The sequence below is a fragment of the Ambystoma mexicanum genome, chromosome 7q (assembly GCF_040938575.1).
Source record: "Ambystoma mexicanum isolate Mex_15411 chromosome 7q, UKY_AmexF1_1, whole genome shotgun sequence".
Taxonomy (NCBI): domain Eukaryota; kingdom Metazoa; phylum Chordata; class Amphibia; order Caudata; family Ambystomatidae; genus Ambystoma; species Ambystoma mexicanum.
Window position 1 is genome coordinate 1,017,646,177 of NC_090941.1, and position 20,351 is coordinate 1,017,666,527.

A 20,351-nucleotide genomic window follows, 5' to 3' on the forward strand; every position below is an offset into this window, starting at 1 on the left:
CACCCTTGGCTCACTTCGTGATGGGCATGGCTGCCATACCCAGAAGATGATGTAGGAATGGTCAATGTGCTGGGGCTTAAAGATATTTACGCGTGGTTGCGCAGTGAACAGTGCAGGTAGAGTTGGTGTCTCAGTGGGGCTTATTACAGGGTTGGTGGTAAAACCCAACGCCACCAAGAAAACAAACATACGTGCCCACGACCCCACCCGCTGGTAAAAGCTTGCAGATGCCCCAGGAATTCATGTCAATGCATCACGCCAAGCACATGCATGGCAGGAGCCATTTATGATTACACTACGAAGTGCAAAGAATCCACTGGAACTCGGGTTTCTACTCATTTACGCTTCATGATGGGAAGACTGCTAACACACCAGAGTTAGGGAGAGTGGGTCCTCTCTCTGCAATTAGCAGAGGAAAGAAAAGGACCACCTTTCAAACCAAAGTAGACATGGTATGTTGCCCTCAATAGTCCGAGGAGCAATTAATTAGGATAACCAGGTTTGAGACGAAGTGGTCCACCTGTGTGCTCCTTGTTTCGTTTATACAGCCATCGGGTGTCCCTGAGCAGATTTCAATATGGATTGTGAGAGTTTATAAGTGACTTCCTATTATTCAAACCCTGCCAACTTGTATACAAAACAGGGCACAATACGTCTGTGATTGATGGAGATCTTTGAGAGATGTTTGCATTGGGCTAAATGGCTTAAAAGTACAACATTAGACTGAGCTTGATCGTAAAAAGTTCAGAAAAAAGGGATTTACACACAGTGAGAGGGTACATATGCGATTGGAGCACGGGTAAGAAGGGGAGAGATAACTGGAACGGGATGCAAATAGATGGTGACACACAATGAGCAAGACACACAGAGAGTGAGGCCAATAGAGAACCATGTGACTGGACAGGGAGAATGGGCAAATGGGTCAGGGAGACCTTGCAGGGCACCAGCACGAGAGCAATGTTTGGATCTTTGCGGGTCTGAGACCCAGCCCACTTAAAGCCTAGATTGGTTACTACTTGCATTTCTTATGTACTATATAAAGCACTACTTACACTTGGGGACATTTTCATAATGCTCGTCTAAGTCACAAACCATGTATTGCTTTGGAAGGCTTGTTCTCAAACTGGATAGTATTCATGTGGCAGGATTTTAGCCGAACTATGGGGGGGAATAATTTGGGGCATGGGAGAAGATGAGCCCTTCGCTTCCCTTAGCATTCTCTCTAATACCCCTTGTATCTGGTCTGATCACCACATCATCACATTTAGCATTGACGCAACCTCCCTACCCTCGCCTCCTGTTGCCCCAGCCACGCTCACTAGAAATAAAAAAAACATAACCAGGGAAAAACTACTTCCCCTCATCTTGCCTGCCCTTAACAAAGCTCTTGACACGTGCTCGGACCCAAACACCTTAGCTGACACATACAACCAGTCAGTGCTTGCAGCCATCAACTCTATTGCCCCACTGAAATTCAGGAAATCCAAACAGCGAGCTCACCTCAACTCGTGGTTCACTCCCCAACTCAGAGTACTACATAAAGAGAAACGCACTGCAGAGTCACGTTGGAGAAGCCACCCCTCTGACACTCATAAGGATGGTCTTCTACTAGCCACCCTTAATTATAAAGTAGCCATCCTCCAAGCCAAAAAGGACTCCTACAACAACCGTCTTGCCTCAGCCAAGTCGAATACCAAGGAATTATTCAACATTCTTAAGGAACTCGAGACCCCTGCACTCCCCCCGACCTGTGTACCAAAGATAGTACCTGGTGCACGAACATACAGACAGCACTCCTAGGCAAAATTGCCACCCTCCAAACAAAAAGCCCTACAATTGGACCAACCACTGACCTCACCATCTCACAGTACGCCTCAAGCCAATCCCTCTCATAAACCTTTCTCCTTCTCCCCGCTTGCCACCACTGAAGTAGAAGAAATCATAAATAACCTTAAACCGTCCAACTGTCAAGGTGACCCTCGCCCAGCTCCGATCATCAAGGAAACATCGCATGACTTAGCCCCGTTCATCACCGCATTCATAAATGCTTCCTTCAAGTCAGGTATAGTCCCAGACAACCTAAAGGATGCATGGGTTATCCCTCTTCTGAAAAAACCCTCCCTTGACCCTAACATCCCAACCAACTTTAGACCCATCACGACTGTCTCTTTCCTGCTCAAGATCTTGGACCGTGCAGCCTACCTGCAGATTCAAGAATACCTTGAATCCAACAATCTCCTGGGGCTAAGACAATCAGGCTTCCGTCCTAAACACGGCACTGATTCAGCCCCGATTGATCTGAAAACTCAGTTGGAGACACTAAAGGATAACGGGAAGTTAGCTCTACTCCTTCTCCTTGACCTTTCGGCAGCCTTCGATTTGGTCAACCACCAGATACTCTGCCAACACCTTAAATCCACGGCTCACTTCTCCGATTCTGCCAATGCCTGGATCCATTCTTTCCTGAGCAACAGATGCATGAGGGTATTCTCACCCACAGCATCTGCGACCCCGCCCCCATCCACTGTGGCGTTCCCCAAGGCTCTTGTGTGTCCCCTACGTTGTATAACGTATTCACCAAGCCCCTTTTCGATGTGCTCGACTATCTGGGTGTCTCCTACACAAATTACGCGGACGGCACCCAGATACTAATTCCTATCACGGGCGATCACACCATGGACACCAAAGCACTGAATGAGGTCTATTTGGTCATCCAGGCCTGGATGGCACAGCATGAACTCTGCCTTAACGATGATAAGACTGAGCTCTTACTACTTGGATCCAGCCATCGCCTCAACAAATTGGATCAAACCTACAAGTCTTTCATCATTGACGGCAACGACATCAAGATCTCGAAAGATACCAAAACTTTAGGCGTTCACCTTGATTCCACGCTCTCATTGAACAGACCAACTAATGCAGTAAGGTCGGCTTCTGCCTATACCTGCAAACTTATCACTGCCTGCAGACCCTTCCTAAACCCTATGAATTGCATCACCCTCGCTGATTATGGCTAAAATTGACTACTGTAGCGCCCTCTACCTCGGGACTAGTCAGTCCAACCTTAATAAATTGCAAACCATTGAAAATAATGTCATACGGGCAGCCTTAAACATCCATAGACATGACCACATCTCCTCCGTCAGATCTAACCTACACTGGCTCCCGATAAAACAAATGATTGTCCTGAAGCCACTAGCCTTGACCCATAAATGCCTGAACAATAATGCCCCACCCTACCTCTCCTCCCACCTCACACCCCACACCTCCGCTCGTCCCATAAGATCGGCACACACTCACAGCCTTGCCCTGCCCAGATTCAAACTCCAAAAAGCGGGAGGCGCGAGCTTTCCAGTCTTAGCCTCCAAACTTTGGAACACTCTACCCACCCTCATCAGAGCTGAACTGTCATTCCAAACCATTAAGAACGTCAAAATGTGGCTATTCTCTCACATTCAGTGAGGCGCCTAGCTAAGATCTGCCTGCCTTCTGTAATATAATCTGTGTATATACTGGTATCTATATTCTCTGTAGTATTGTAATTTTACTGTGCATTTACTGTTTACTGTATCATTCTCTGTAAGATTATGCGCCCGGTTGCCCGTGGGCCTGGTTTTGCGCTTTACAAATAAACAAAATACAAATAAAAATACAAATACTGGGTTCCTAGAAACTCAGGGGCGCCAGGGAACGATGCACTGGCGACACCTATTGGCGAGCATAGGAATGGTACTTGTTTTGACACCAGGCTTCTAGATAGATTAAAGTCTTGACGTGAAGGGGGGCGACAAGGAATGAGGTAGAATCAGGCACAAGAGCGGCATGAGGGAGGTTAGGTGCCCATCCGTTTTACTTTCCCAGAAAAAAACCAGACATCTGCAAGACTCGTCAGTCTCGCAGCGTCAATGTGCCCTGTTAAGAGGGCCTCGGGCTGCCGGATATGGAGGGTTATGGTCGAATGGATGAAATAATGTAAAACAAGGAAAGATAAAATAACCTCCAGCTCAGCCATCGGATTTTCTTGTTGATCGTCATCATCACACCGGGCTCAACAGCCCAACGCACAGGCTCTCGCAGACAGGAAGGCAGGCGGTTTTCAACCCTTTCCAGACCACAAGGTTATCTTTGCAGAAATACAGAGCTTCTAGGGCGGTACCGAGACAAATACTCCAAAAGCTCCCAGGTAGGTTCCGCAGCAAGGACAGGAACACATCCGTGCGAGCCCGCAAACGCCCAGCACTTCCCATCAGGCAGATACTCCCAAAGTCGGCCCCGCCCTCATCTGGCACTTACACACTACCTCTTTAATTTAAAACAGGGGTGTTTTTTTTAGTAATTGTGCAAGCTCGACCAGATGCCAAACTGGATTAACAATAATTGCAAGACAGTCTCCCTGTGTTGCCTCTCCACGGCACACATGCGTCCTGCCCAGAGGTGTAAATGTTTCATAAACGCAAAGAGAAGATATATAGAAGGTCCACCGGTTGGAGCAATGCAATTATGTGTATTTGGGAGCACCACCCTTCTGTCCTTGCGGATAAGCCTGCCTGAACACATGCGTAAAGCACAGATACACCACATAGTCTTAATAAAATGGCGTGGGTAATAATAGGTGAGTAGAAATCACAATGGGGAAAATCAGAGGTCAAAGTGGGCCGGAACTATAGGGTGCGACGTTCCTCTACTTAAAAAAAAGGTAGACTTGTTATGTTAAAGGATATTTATTATTTCTAATGTGCACTATCACCACCGTAATGGTCCCCTGGCGCTCTGGCGGATCTGAGAAGGGAAGAGGGCGGGATGGGTTAGTAAGGTTGAGCGGGAAAAGAGCAAGAGAGCTGTGATATGCTGTTGACAGCCTCAGTTTGGTTAACACTGTTTGCTGAGCGTGGGTGTGCTTTCCAGTTGGTAGCCATTGTGTGTTGTTGCGCGAGGCTATGTGTGTTATGTTTTGTTGTTGCAATGTAGTGAAGTGCGTGCATTTTGTAGTGCTTTGGAGGTGTGGTAGGGTTTGCATAGAGTGTGAGAGTTGTATGCAGAGGGGAGAGAGAGAGATTTAGTGGGGTTGGTTAGTGGCATCGCTATTTAAAGGCAATGCATGATCATCTTCCCAATCCTATCTAGATGTGGTGCAATGCTAATCTTTACAATTCTGTCTAGATGTGATGCAAGCTGACATCCACAATTCTGTCTAGATGTGTAGCAAGCTAATCTTTACAATTCCCTTACTTTTTTTTACTTTGACACACCATTCCTGTACGCTGCCCAACGTTCAGTAGTTTATGTTGTTCCTTGCCTGCATTGCTGCAGGTGTGTGTGATACTTTCTGGGGGTGGAGCCATTCCTGGAGGATTCGCTTTGTGATTCTTGGCTGGGAAGCACAGGGGAAGAGACTAGGAGGAGAGTGTGGGGGGGTGGGTGGGGGAGATCAGGATTTAAAGCGAATCACCCCACTTTACTAGTGCCCACAGAAGTGTCGGCCATTTAAAAAACATAAGATCCGAACGCCGCCTTGGTTGAGAAGCAGACATTTTCACAGGGTCAAGCCTCTGTTCCACCCCGAGGGCCTGTTTTACAAAGCGCTTTTTAATGGGGGTTACACATTGAAAAACACTTCTGTAAATCAGGTCCTGAACCTGCTTACTGGCGTGTCTTTTTATCTTTTGCTACACGAACACACACAATCTGTGACTACTGCTGCCTTACTGTACTTACTCGAGGCAGCTTTGGGCGGAAGATGTAGTGATTAGGTGAGTGGATGCATAGCGCTTAAAGTTTAATGTAAAGAATGCTTTCTAGTAGGCTACTGGAATTGTGCCACCAAACGGCACACAAAGTGCTGGGATCGCACCTGGCTGCACTGCAAAAATAAGGACCCGGACTAGACAATCACAGTCCAACACAAAGTTTATTGACAAAAAATCCCTCTATGCTGTGAGAAAGGAGAAAAGGCAGCGTGTTTTGCACCCACACCAGGTGCTTGATCACTCGAATATTATACACACACACACTTCTCTCTCCACATCATTTACACTCCTCTATATTCTTTCTATCGCCTCTTGTCCAGGAGCAGGCCTGAACAAGCCCCAAAGTGGTAAAATGACTTCTTCATTTAAAAAAAAAAAACATTTTGGAAGCCATCTCTTGTTCTGTGATTAGCGATGTTTACTAGCCATTCTCTCCAATTTAAAATAATCAATCAGAATATTTATGCTTTTTCTAGCCCCGCCCTCTTTTACATTCTTTCAGTGGGCCCGCCTCTGACCAGGCCCATCCACACTTTTTGCCATCAAATGCCATAGTTGCACTACCTTACTTTTTACAATTAGACCACTGTGTGAAACACAGGGGTGCAAATTGGGCTGTGTAGCCGAATCAAACTGACCCATTCGATTCTATGTCTAATTGGCTTAAAATGTTGCTCTAGTTGGGCAGAAATCGGCCCAATCACAGATCCTGGCGAAGTAAGGTCCTTATCCCATTTAGGGAGGTGGGCGGGTACAACAGCTTTCGCGTTCTTCGATTATTTCAAACCACGATACTGAGAGCAGATGTTCCCCCAGCCATACTCTGATCCTTAACTCTATAAGGCAAACTACTGACCCAGTGTGTACATTGGGATGGCAAAGAAAACCCCACAGCAATTGAAATGGGTATGACATGGAGGTCATTGGATTGAAAAACTGGACCATATAAACTCAGAAATCCCTACACTGACTTCAGATAGAGCAAAGGGTCGCTTTCAAGCTGCTATGCAACGCATGCACAAAGTGCGCTGGCCAATAAACCGCGTGCAGACGAGAAAGCGCGTCCAACACAACATTCCTCCTCCGCACCGTCAGGGACATTTTGAAATACCAAATAAGCACATCTACTTTCAACCAAAACCGTGTACAAAGAGTCACGGCACAGTGAGAGCCAAGATTCGAACGAACGTGTTCTGTGACTGCAGCAAGGTCACCTAACATTCGAAGGCTCTAAATGTTACTTTGCTGTGAGCGTTTGCAAGTCCACTGGCGAGGACTTTGAAACGTCTAACCTGTGTGAGTGGACAGGGGTTTCCAGGAAGTTGACTAAACTCATACAATGGTAATGTGGCAGAGGACTATGGTTTCACTCTTATAAGGGGACGGAACTGGTAGGAAGTGCAGGTCACAGACAAGCACACAACTAAAGTTAGCCCAGACAATATATTTAGTGAAAATATACTGCATCACAATATATCTACAGGGGGGAAGTACTTTGAAATGGAACAGAATTATTATAAAAAATACTAAACAGAGCCCCCCTTTCAGAAAGTTCCATGCCAAAAGCACAGTAAACGTGTGCCCTACTGCAGTAGTCCCCTGAACTGCAGCTCCTGTCCTTCAGTGGCACAGGGCAGGTTCAAAGGTGCCTTGTTTGATAGCTATAGCGACGCAAAGTCACCGCAGACAGAGGTTCAATTAAACTGGTACACCTCTAATTTAAAAAATGTATATATATTTTTGGGCCTATTCATCTGGTGGCAGGGTAACTTTAAAAACAGGCCATACCTGGTTTATGGTATGGTGACTGGTAGCACATTTAATTAAGCCACATCAAATTGGTATCATGCTCTTGGCAACCGAGTGAGCTCAGGCCAGCTATGCAAAGGATATGTGGATTCATAGCCAGAATGTATGTCTTGGCTTCACCACGCAAGACAAAAAGCAGGAAGGCTGCCTCTCTTTGATCCCTGGAGAAGTTCCATAACACCTCTCTTACAGCTCAGCACACGCTCAGCGGGAAAGCACGTGGGAACCAGGCTTCAAAGACACACACATATAAAGGTCAGCCTCACACCAGGGAGTTCCATACCAGAGGGCCTTTAAAGCTGCATACCGGGGAAGGGGGTGGCCTAGAGAAACAGAGGACAGAGAAGGGTTTCGCCATCTTGATTTTCATTGAGGCTCTCTCTTCTTCCTATCCCCTCCATTTCCTGCAGACCAAAGCTCCCTGAGTATGATGCAAGAGCCACTTGTCACAGTAACAGAAATTGGACCTCTTACAGCAGGCTTGCTGTTGTCCAATCACCTGTGCCCTTTTGCATTTACAAGGAAGGGGTCTTTCACTCTCTTTGATTCATTTTGGACTTTTAAGAATAGAAGAATTTGTTTGGACCCCGTGGGTAGAGCAGTCCTTTTCAGAGCCCGCCGTCAGAGGTGAAGACAGATGTTCCAAGACTGAAGTAATGTTTATTTTTATTTTCATTTAGGTAATCTTTGTCTTGAAATACTGTCCCCTAATCATCCCCAGGGAATATTGGAGGTAACTGCTTTGGGACCAACATCAGCATTCTCTGCCAGCTACACAGGAACTCATGCTTCTCACTACTGGTGAAGGATCTCTGCAAGTGCCATCTTGCCTCCCTAAACTCGGAGCGAAGAGAAAAGAAGACTAAACTTTTCCCACAGCCTCTGTATTGGAACACAGAGCACCAAAGAAGTCAAAGCAATGCGATTCCTGTGTTTTACCGCTTTGAACCATCGAGCCCGAGTCAACAGCGTTCAATGTATTCAAATAAACTAGGACCAATGCTGCTCCCTTTGGTACCCTTCTCGAACCGCTGTTTTGTTGCATCGCACCGGCAGAGTCCATTGCTGCTCTTTTTCTACTCAAACAAGAAGATCACAATTGCGAAAGTCTTCTAACTGCAGCGTCCCCAAACAACACCACAAACTGCCAGGATGCTTGCATCGAACTGACCCAGAGCTTGACTAAAATTGCTGGAAGCATCGTTTTGCACAACGACTCGGCCAAACTGTACTCATCTCAACCTGGCTCGACTGTCCAACCTAAGTTAGTGGATTCTTCAAGCCGCCCCGTTCAGATGCTGCATCGAACCACACACAGCTGCATATTGACACTGACTTAATGTCATTTCGACACCTGGATCACAGCAACTCGCCACATTCAACCCCTGCTCGACCCACATGTACAGCGCTGAGAAGCCCAGTTCAACGCTGTTGGGCAACCAAGAAGAGACTACGGTAATTTTGATAGACCCAGAACCCCTCGGTCCACTTTTGGGAACCTAGTGACTGTTAAACCAACAGTTTGCACCTTTTTCTCAAAGACACATCCTTTTAAAGTGGCATTGTTGCAATTTCTTGCTCATGATCCCTGCTACAGTACGCAGGGTGCCTTCATATACATGTCCTGCTTTTTCTGTGTTCCTTCCACAGGGTTGGTTTTTGTTAGTGTTTCTGCAAGTCGGTTAGTTGCATATTACTTTGTTTAATAAAGTATATATATTTGTACAGAAACTGGAGTAAACATTACTTCTGTTGGAGTTTTGAACTATTGCTGATTGGGGTGCACCTGTCATCACATTCACACCCCTTCTAAGAGTTCTAGCCTGTCTTCGGTGCAAGTTACCACATAAGGTGAGGGGGCAATATCTCTTCACTGAGCCTATTTCAACTTTATGATTGGGATCACAGTTGGTTTGTAGTAATGTGAGGGCTGACTAGGTGGTTTAGCTCATCCTTGTAATCATGCAGAGCAGTAGTAATGTTGTCACAAACACTCATTGGAACACAAAGGGTATATCTGGAGACCATAAGGTCTATTTACAATCCTACCGTTAATAATGTAACGTTGTAGTACTCTTATAACGGTCTATGGAGGACTCAGAGTATAGTGTATATGTATCACCAACTAATTGCACACACATACAGGCAGACTGTCCCTGCTAGAAGAACACCCTGTCTCTCTCTCTGACGCAATTCACCCTAGAGGACAGGTGTTGCACCGCCTATCTAACAGGGACAAAGTGGAGAGATTTTCCCTACTGAGCAATGTTTCACAAAAAAGCCAGGTACAAGTTATTCGTCACAAAAATATTAGTCACAAAAATACTTTAGGCATTCTACATTAGATAATGTCTAAGTCTAACCAGGTTACTCACCGTAGTGACCACCTTAGTCCTAGTCCATAGTCCCCTTTCCTCCATACTTATGGGACATTCCTCCGTCCTGTGGGACGGGACCAGAGCACTTTGAAAAAGCATAAAAAATGTTGCAATTTTCTTTAGTCCTTCCTCTCTTTCTGTGCGGGGCACAGCACGTGGCCGTAACTCCGCCCTTCTCGGCTCCGCCCCGCGCATCAGTCCTTTTCTATTGCCAGGTCAGAGACCTTTAAGCAATACCAGAGGAACCTTATTAGAGGGGACGGCGGGCGGGCGTATGGAGGAAAGGGGACTATGGACTAGGAGTAAGGTGGTCACTACGGTGAGTAACCTGGTTATACTCCTACATCCCGTCCCCTTTCCTCCATACTTATGGGAGATTCCAAAGCCCTCCTCACAGGAACTACGGGTGGATGGAAAACCCCCTACTGAAAAAGGTTCTTCAGCACAGCCTGGCCAAACTGAGCATCAGATCTGGAGCTCAGGTCTAGACAATAATGTTTACGAAAAGCTGATGGGGAGGCCCAAGTAGCCGCCTTTGCGATGGTCTCCCAGGGAACATATTTCGGAAAGGCAACTGCAGCTGCCTTTCCCCGCACCAGGTGTGCATGAATAACTTTAGGAGGCTGCTGTCCTTGGACAGTGTAAGACTCCGTAATACAGACAGCGACCCATCTGGAGATAGTCGCCTTAGAGGCCTGCTTACCTTGTGGATTACCAAAGGTCACCAACAGTTGAGAAGAGCTCCTAAATTCAGAAGTTCTGTCCAGATAGAACTTAAGAGCCCTTCTAACATCGAAGCAGTGCAGAACACTTTCCGCTTCTGAAGAAGGGTTCGGGAAGAAGACCGGCAGGGCGATTGACTGATTTAGATGGAAATCAGAAACCATCTTCGGCAGGAAAGAAGGGTTTGTCCGTAGGACCACCTTATCCTTGTGAAAAACCAAGAAGGGATGCTCCACCGACAAAGCCTGGAGCTCACTCACACGTCTCTCTGAGGTCACAGCAACCAAAAAGGACACCATCCACGACAGCTGCTTGAGGTCCACCGTGGCCTTTGGTTCGAAGGGTTTATGGCACAACGCCGTAAGGACCACATTTAGATCCCACGACGGGTGCAGATTACGAACCGTGGGATAAAGGCGTGTCAAACCTGCGAAATGTCTCTTAACCACTGGATTAGACAGAGTAAGAGCATTGGTCCGTAGACAAGTAGGCGGATACCGCCGAAAGATAATTTCTGCATTACAGAACGTGAATTCCCGATTCTGCTAGGTGGGATACAAAGGACAGTACCGTGTCAATCGTAGCCGCCCTTGGGTCCAGTTGTTTGTGTAAACACCAATGACAGAACCTGGGCCATTTGCTTCTGTACTGAGACCTCGTTGAGGGTTTCCTAGCTGCCTGAATAATGCGCATGTTATCCGCAGACAGGTTGAGATGTTCTAAAGACCTGAACTCAGGCACCATGTCGCCAAGCTGAACGATTGTTGGAAGGGGTGTCACAGCTGTTGATCCCCCTGGTGAAGAAGATCGGGACTCACCAGTAACCTGATCGGTGGATACACCGACGGTGTTGAAGTTCTGAGAACCAAAACCTGGCCGGCCACCAAGGGGCTATGAGTAGAAGAGAACAGTTCACTGTGTTCTTCAGCTTGCAAATCGTCCGATGAATCAGAGGCAGAGGCGGGAATGCATAAGCCCTCATTTTGTGCCATGGTATCTCGATAGCATCCCCCAGAGAGGAGGCTTCCAGCCCGTTTCTGGAGGCATCCAGAGGAAGCTTCCTGTTTGCCGCTGTCACGAAGAGGTCCACTTCCGGAGTGCCCCAATGCAGGAAAATCCATGAGAGGACCTCTGCCTTCAATTCCCACTCGTAGCTGACCATCGTCCGCTGACTGAGGGCATCTGCCGTGACATTCAGCTGGCCCGGAATGTGTACTGCAACTAGCCAGACACCATGACGAACCGCCCACGCCCAATCTGGATGGACAGGTCCACGAGAGGTGCCCCCCTGCTTGTTGATGAAATACATTGACACCACATTGTCCATACGGATACGAACCACTTTGCTGGCAATGATAGGTCTGAACGCCTTGAGCGCTAGGAAGATCGCCAGAAGCTCCAGATGATTTATGTGGAGGAGCTTGTCCTGAGGCGACCAAAGATTCGAGACCTGAAGAAGATCCAACGTCGTACCCCACCCCAGAAGGGAGGAGTCCGTCGTGACTGTTAGCATTGGGGGTGGGTACTGAAAACCCGCCCCCACCGACAGGTTGCTGAGAGACGACCACCACTCCAGGTCTGCTCTCATGGAAGCCGGAATCATTATCAACTTGGAGTCCGGATCCACAGCCTGACGCCAAGAACTACGAAGAGCCATCTGAGTCCACCTCATCTTGAGACGAGCAAGAGGAAGAGCCAATACGCACTAGGCCATGAGGCCCAGAAGCCTCTGGAACCACAAGGCCGACATGCTCTCCAACTGAGCAAAAATCTGACACGTGGCCAACAGATCTGCCATTCTGTACCCAGTCAGGTAAACTCTGCAGTCGATCGTGTTCCAGCGAAAACCCAGGAAAATCAAGTCCTGAGAGACCGTCATGGAAGATTTCTGCCAGTTCACCGACAGCCCGAGGTTGAACAGGAGCTGGAGGAGAGACTGAAGATTGCACAGGGCTTTCAACGGGCAAGGGCTGCATGAGAGCCAGTCGTCCAAATACGGATACACATGGATTCCCTGCAGACGAAGATAAGCCGCGATCACCAACATCATCTTCATGAAGACACGCAGCGCCGAGCTGAGGCCAAAACGAAGCACTCAAAACTGGAAGTGCTCCTCTCCCACAGAGAAACAGAGATATCTCCTGTGTGGATTCCAGATCAGAATATGCATGTACGCATCCTGAAGGTCCACCACGCTGAGCCAATCGCCCATCTGCAAGGAGGACAGTATCTGGCCGGGCGTGATCATCTTGAATTTCTCTTGGGGTAGAAAAAGATTGAACTGGGAAAGGTCTAGGATGGTGCGCAGGCCAGCCTAGTTGGGTTTGGGCACCGTAAACAGACAGGAGTAGAAGCCCTCCTCTCGCTCACCAAGGGGAACGGGTTCCACAGCTCTGAGGTTCAGCAGTTTCTGAACCTCGGCTTTTAGGAAGGACGATCCCGACTGCTGGAAAGAAGGGTTGAAGGGTGTGGTAGGGGATAAGGGTAAGCGGAAGCCAGCCCGAGCGACTGACAAGACCCACCGGTCCACGGTGATGGTCTGCCACGCCTCCCAATGAGATGCAATGCGTCCTACCACCGGGGTCTCGTGCGAGCGCGGAGAACCCTCATTTGGTGGGTTTTTCAGTGGTGTTACCACCTGAACCTGAGGAGGAGGCTGAGGAGCGTGAGAAAAACCGAGTCCGTTGTTGCCTCCGGGCCGGTATTACCCAAAGGGGTATCTACTCTGAGGGATTTCTGATCTAGAAACCCCCTGAAACCAGAGGAGGGCCAGCTTTGCGACAACGGTCTCTGGGTTCTAAAAGAAGTTTTAACCAAAACGGACAAGGACTTAACTGTCTGGGTGCTGTCCTTCGTTTAGGTCAGCTCCACATCCATTGAGGAATGGAAAAGCGCCTTACCATCAAACGGCAGGTCCAACACCTTGTCCTGCACCTCCTTTGAGAACTTGGTGGCGTACAACCAAGCCCGTCGAGAGGTATCAACTCCCAGCATAAGGCCCCGAGGCGAAGTGTCGACGTGATGAGCCGCGGCCTCCAGCAGATTCTGGGCCAAGACCCTGGCATCGGACAATCCCACCTTAAAGTCCTCCAGCTTCTCGACCGGAGTGAATTCCTCGAACTCCGACAGACCTTTCCTCATTTTCATATTCTCCCCCGCTAACACTAGTTCTGCATTGGCCTGCTGGAGCTGCAGGGCCGAGTTAGTAAAAATCTTCCTCCCAAGGGAGTCGAGGAGCTTGTTCTCCTTCCCCAGGACATGAGTAGCCGTCATAGACGAGGATGCTTCAGGCCTGGACTGTAAAGTGGCCGCAGTCACCACCGTGGAGGAGGGGGGCGGACAAGATGCTAGGGCCACCTCTTCCGAAGAATGCAGCCTGTAGCGCGTGTCAATTTTCTTATTGACGAAAAGTCCAAAGTGTGACTTAGACTCTACGGACCTCGACTAAAACGTCCTTCTGCAAGAACAGGCCGGTACGCCCCGAAGGTGATAAGGTGAATGCCCCCGAAATCACACCCTCCTGCGGAGCTGGTGCCTCGGGCACTGGAACATCCAAAAGACAGATCATGGCCAGCACCCGGTCGTGGAAAGCTCGAATAGAGCAGGGCTGGTCTTCGCTGTCCTGATCGCCCTGCGCATCATCCGACAGATCAGGGTCTTGCTGAACTACGTCGGGCACCGCCTTGTCCACCAGGGACAACGGAGGCAAGGGCAGAAGGGTAGGGGGAGGCACCGTAGGCCATGGCGGCGCCGGTGGAACCACCGGAGGCACGGGTGGAGCCGGAGGCACAGGCGGGCATATCTCCCTAAAAAGACCCTTAAAATACTCCCTCATGGGGTCGGTACGCATGAGCGTCTGAAATTTGCCGAAAAAGGCGTCCTCCGGAGACAGCTTTGGAGCTGCCAGAGGAGGCCTCTCGTGAGGAGGATAATTCCAGGGACGCAGAGGGGAGGGTTGCCAAACAGGCCCATCCCCAGAAGTGTCCACAAAAATCAAGGGTGCCGAACCCACAGGCAGCGAGATGTTGTGCGGAAGGGGCCTCCAAGCGTTCCAGTCGTAAACTGGACGAAACGGATGGGCACAAGTAACCTTATGTTCACCCACAGAACCAATTCCTACACCTGAGGCCGATGGCGTAGTTGTAGGGGAAGCGCCAAAAATGGCCGTGGCGGGAACGGCCGCCATTTTGCCGTCACCTGAGGGGAACTGCGGCATGTGTGGAAGAGAGGCAGGGGTCCCCACCGGTGGATCAGGGGTCTTCATTTTAGCCTTTACACAAGGAACCTTGGCCGAGCTGGTATTATGTGGCCTGGAATGTTTCTACGACATACCAATAGCCAAACCAGCCTTCACAGGAAGGACCTCGGCACTGCCGGTAAAGGAGGAACTACCACTCCTTACCCCCTCAACAGTTCTGGCGTCGCCACAAGAGCGGGAACGGTGAGAAAAAGCTTTCACCGATAAGGATTTCTCAGAAATGTTGGTTTCCTTAGCTTCTGTACGAGGGACCTCGGACCCAAGTCCGGTCGCAGCCTTTCCACCACGGGCCTCGAACATGTGTTCTGTAACACCAAACCCAGCCAAGGCCTCGGGGCGCACCCCAGTACTTTTGAGGGAAGCTGATAAAGAGGCCTCAGAGCGAGCTCCGGTACCCCACGACTCAGTAGAACTAGGTCTACAAGGAGCCCCCACAGGCCTCGGAGCGTACTTCGGTATCCACAGGACCCTTACGGAGACCCTCAGAGAAAACTTTGGTACACTTATTAGGCCCCGAAGGCACCTCGGGGCAAGCCCCGGTGATAGAGCGGTCGACGCTCCTCCCGGACCGGGAAGAACCCGGGAAGGTGTCTCCAGGCCGGGTTGCTCTGAAAAGTAAAGTACTTACCGGGCGTTTCTTCTTTTCATCGATGAAAGATTGAAAATGCGAAGCAGGAGTACGCTGGAACACTCCTCCCACCGCTCTAACCGACGTTTAAGTGCCCGGACCGAAAGGGAATCACAATAAAACAGGAGTCCCAACAGTGATCCAGACCCAAACACTCTAAACAAAGAGGATGGGGATCCACCCTCGCGAAGCGTCGATGACACGAGGAACAGTCTGGAAGGTCTAGTTTAAAGACAAAGACAGACTATTACGCGATCGCTAGCGAGAGCCAGAGAGGAGGAACAAAGGAAGAAATTCTTCCACAGATGCAAGTGCGCCCAGTCCCGAACGAGCGGAGAAAAGGATTGATGAGCGATATGCGGGGCGGAGCCGAGAAGGGCGGGGTTACAGCCGCGTGTTGTGCCCGTGCAGAAAGAGACGAAGGACTAAAAATGTTTGCAACATTTTTGATGCTTTTTCAAAGTGCTCCGGTCCCGTCCCACAGGACGAAGGAATGTCCCATAAGTATGGAGGAAAGGGGACGGGATGTAGGAGTACAGAGTATACTTGGGATCTCTGATAACTGGAATTTCTGTGCCTTTATTGACCAGTACGCTATCAGCTTCCAATATCTCCATTAACCTGTACTGGTGTTTAAAACCTGATTGGTATGTACCGCATTCACTGTCACAAACAGAGGCCCAGCATCCAGCAGCAGTGAAAAGGAAGGACTAATAGAACTTCCTCTACACTGACAATCAGACAGTCAGCAAGCCAGACCGCGCTTGCCGCACAGAACTTTTTCCAGCAATATACCGCACCCAGCAAGATCACAGTGCCGGTATTCCTTGCATGAGAGAGCCCGACCAAATGCAACAATGAACCAGCAGGGCCGGTGTGACTCCAATTGTGGACAACGAAGCACTGCAGTAGGCACAAGTAGCAACCTACGAAGGGAGCAAGGTCCCCTACACCTTCAACTTTTCTATCGTCCTGATGAAGATCACCTCAGCCATAACGGTCAATGAAACCGGTCGACCTTCTTGAGGAATGAGCTGGACTCATGCCACTGATGGTCTGTTTACCTAATTAATAGTCGCAGACATCACAAGTTTGATGTAACCCAACAGTCTGATCAGGTATTTGTTGTTTTTTGGTATTCAAGGCCCCTGCATATAAGGAGCCAATCACGTTTTAAAAACCAGTACAAGTTAATAGAGATATTTAGAAGCTGATAGTGTACTGGTCAATAAAGGCACAGGAATTCCAGTTATCAGAGATCCCAAGTATGCTCTAGACTTAGACATTATCTCATGTAGAATGCCTAAAATATTTTTGTGACTTATAACTTGTACCTGGCCTTTTAGTGAAACATTTCTCAATAGTGAAAGTCTCTCCACTCTACCCCTGTTAGATAGGCGGTACAACACCCGACCTCTAGGGCGAGTTGTGTCAGAGAGAGGGACAGGGTGTTCTTCTAGTAGGGACAGTCTGCCTGTATGTGTGTACAATTAGTTGGTGATACATATACACTATACTCCAATGAGTCCCCCATAGACCGTTAAAGAGTCACAAACAATCAACCATGGACGAAATGGGGTGCTCGAGGAGCACCACTGCTCATGTTCCCGTGTGATCGACTAAGGGCAACACAACCTAAGTGCACTGCAGTTGAAGGGGGACTTCTACTGAAGTTCTCCTGACAGGAAAATGAAAGCCTAGAAAGCTAAAAAGACATCTACATGTTTAAGTTAGCAAAGGGAAACTCTAAAAGGAATGTATGGCCTAACAGCTAGCGATCTACCAAAGCTTGGTGCTCTGAGTGGATCTTTGCATAGTCCACAAAGACGGATTCCACGGCCCACCAACAGGCAAAGCTTGCTTTCTATAGCCAGTGTTCACGGCACAGAACCGGAAGTGGAATGCAATGGCAAGGACTCAGAGCAAGTAGCTCATGGGGGTGGGAGAGGGGTTAGGGGTGTTGGAATGCAGATGCAATGCACTGAAAATGTAGGGAATTACAAACTGCGGAAATTCTATTAGCATGAAGATTTGGTCATTTTTGGTGTTCGTGTTTGTCATTTGTCGCAGCATTTTAGGCCATTTTCCAATTGGATTAGTTTTGACACATTCTAGAGAGTACTAGGCTACCGAGTACGGGTATGGAATGATGGGCAGAAAAATATATTGTTACTGGTCACATTAGCATAATGGCCTCTTGCCATGTTACTAAGAGCCCTGCCATTTTAAACCAGGCCCCGTCAGAGTTGTAGATTACAGCCATTTAAGACACTCGGCCGCATATCTAAGCCTCTGTCCTTCCATTTAATTAAACTTTATTCCTGCTTCCCCCAGCGAGTGTTCAGCATGCTGAGGTGCTTGGAGGAAGGGTGAGGTGCCGCAAATATCTTAGTTATTGTTGCAGGGCATAGCTTTCTCAGGTGCTTTGAGTGAAGTGTAGAATAACGGTTTGTGTTCTTGACAATAGTTAAGTACAATAGCTGTAAAGGACATATTTTGGTGTGAACCAATGAAGACACTGCCAAAACATTGAACTAGATTTTGGTTATACTGCCCCCTATGGAATGTTGGGACAACTAGGTGTGAAATAGAATGGCATGGTAGTATAAATAAATGAGAAAATAATTTACAAAGGGTGGAGCCTCCGTTAGGGTTTTTATGAAGCCACCTGGTTCCCAAGAGATAGCCAGAAGAATGTGTGCCAGGGACAGCAACATGTTTCAAAACTGGAGTTGCAAAAAGTGTTGCAGAATAAGCTGCCACAAGGCCCGAGAACTGTCTAAATTGCCAAACTGGTTGAGCACATGGGAGAGAATATTACAGTGTCTAATTTGCTGACTTCACTGTTCACACTTACCACATGATTGGGTTGTTTTGTTGGGATTGCACATCAGAAGTTACCTGGATTTATTTTGACCAATGAGAGTATGCCATTTTAGTAAATGTTCCCAATCAGAATGGAGTATTGTCTGCTATCTGCAAAATTAGGTAATTCGTAGGGGGCTGCACTTAGGATGACCACGCGTAATATACTAACCAACAGAGTGTACTAATGTATATTGTATTTAGTTTCATATATAGGTGGCAGCCAATAGGGAACGTGGGATTAACACATACTGGACAACACATACTTGACACTTGTAAAGTATTCAAATTGTGTGGTTTTTGTCTTTAAACACTAATTTAATGTGGGCGGATTGAGAGAGTTTCTATTTCTAAGGAGTTGATGGACACTCCTGGCTATAATTTGCATGTATTAAAGCTGTTTTTCCTGCAAATTGTGCACTCCATTATTGCTTCCTTGGATTGATTTTTCTGATTACCGTACATTTTTGGAGACCCCAACATGATCTCTAGTGCCTCCCGAATACACTGAGGGTGTTAGGCTGCACGGCCCCAGGCCGCCAAGCCCTGCATCCCGAGAACAGCTTCTGTACGCACAAACGGAGAGGTGAGCAGATGCCATGTTACTCTGAATGTCTGTCTGATCCCTGGAGTGTGGGCTGCTTGGCTGGGCTGTGCAGACAGTTTGCTGGGGACAAGGCCTTGGGGGAATTCGGAGAGCACAGAGAACATGACTGCAGTATCTGCATGAAACATAGTTTTGTTGATATCTTTTGTTATTGCTTGTAAATTGCTATTGTGATAAAAGGGAAAGCTGTTCAAAGATGAGGAAAGACAGCATTGATTAGTATTATTGCATGAGAAGTAATGAGGTGAAGCACACCCGCGGGGAATGTTGACGCTATATAGAGTAGTAAAAGTGAAGAAATAATGTGGGGAAACTCCTCTTAAATAGGGAAAGACAGCGTTGTATACACAGTGATGGTCCTATCAAGAAAGGACAGGATAGCCCTCAGCTCTAGAAGGAGAGTTTGAGGAGGGTCAGGTTCCCTCGCCTCAAGGCAAGGAGGCAGAGGAAGGGTCTACATCATTGTGTATATAAATGTGTTTTTTCTTGCAGGTATCAGTAGCCGGCGTGTATATATAGGTATTGATTCTTAGACATTGCTAGCACAGTGTGTATATAGAGGTGTTTGTGGGTAGGGAGTTTATGGCCATTGTTTGTAAGTAACAGTGTTCTAAAGGCAGGTGTTTTTATGTTTGTGTGACTAGCTGGTTTATTGGTGTGTTGTGAGTTTTGTTAAATAAGGTGCCGCAGGTCTGTTGTCTGGAGTTTTTGTTGTTTTGAGTGAATTTGTAGCCTTGTGTGATTATGGGTACTCCGTTGGCGCACATGCGTAAAACACTTCGGCAATATTAAAAGAAAATCCTGAAGTACCACCAACAGTGGGTTCAGGGAACCATGAGCAAATTGTTTAAACCTAGGCCTGACAAGGGCACGGAAGATGAAAATGTATTGGAACATATGTATGCATATTCATTATCAACCCATAAAGAGAAAAAGTTGAAAATTAGGCAGAATATGCTTGAAATATGGAAAAATGTTTGAGGAGGAAGACAACGCCCCTGATGACAGAACAGAGAGAACCAATCAAGTGCATGTACAGGCCACTGCCCCACCCTCTTGCCACAGGGTACACCAACCCCGTTGTTGGGCCCCAACTGACAAAAAGGGAACTTCAAGAGAATCCAGGGAACCCACCCGAGACCCGTTAATTATGGAAATAGAAAGTAAGGCTTGCAGAGAATTAGAGGCAGCATTGCAGAAAGCGGAAGAGAAGCTAGCGGAAGCGGCGCAAGAACAAGAGGCGGGGCAATGCACGGCTATAGGCACAGAAGAATGGAGGGTGCGACAGATTCTTAAGATCGACAGTAAAGCTACCAAAGATCATAGGGTAGACACA

General features: G+C 47.9%; 1 protein-coding gene across 11 annotated transcripts in view; it reads right to left on the bottom strand.

Annotated features, from left to right (window-relative positions):
- Positions 1-20,351, bottom strand: part of ARAP1 (ArfGAP with RhoGAP domain, ankyrin repeat and PH domain 1) — a 2,533,956-nt gene that overhangs the window by 1,338,051 nt on the left and 1,175,554 nt on the right. The window contains exon 1 of one of the 11 annotated variants that reach the window (XM_069640270.1): positions 3,998-4,142. The exons of the other annotated variants lie outside the window; for them this stretch is intronic. Within the exon in view, the coding sequence (XP_069496371.1) occupies positions 3,998-4,038 (41 nt within the window). The 5' untranslated portion in view covers positions 4,039-4,142. Of the gene's footprint in view, positions 1-3,997; positions 4,143-20,351 lie in introns of those variants that run through there. 11 annotated transcript variants of the gene reach the window in all.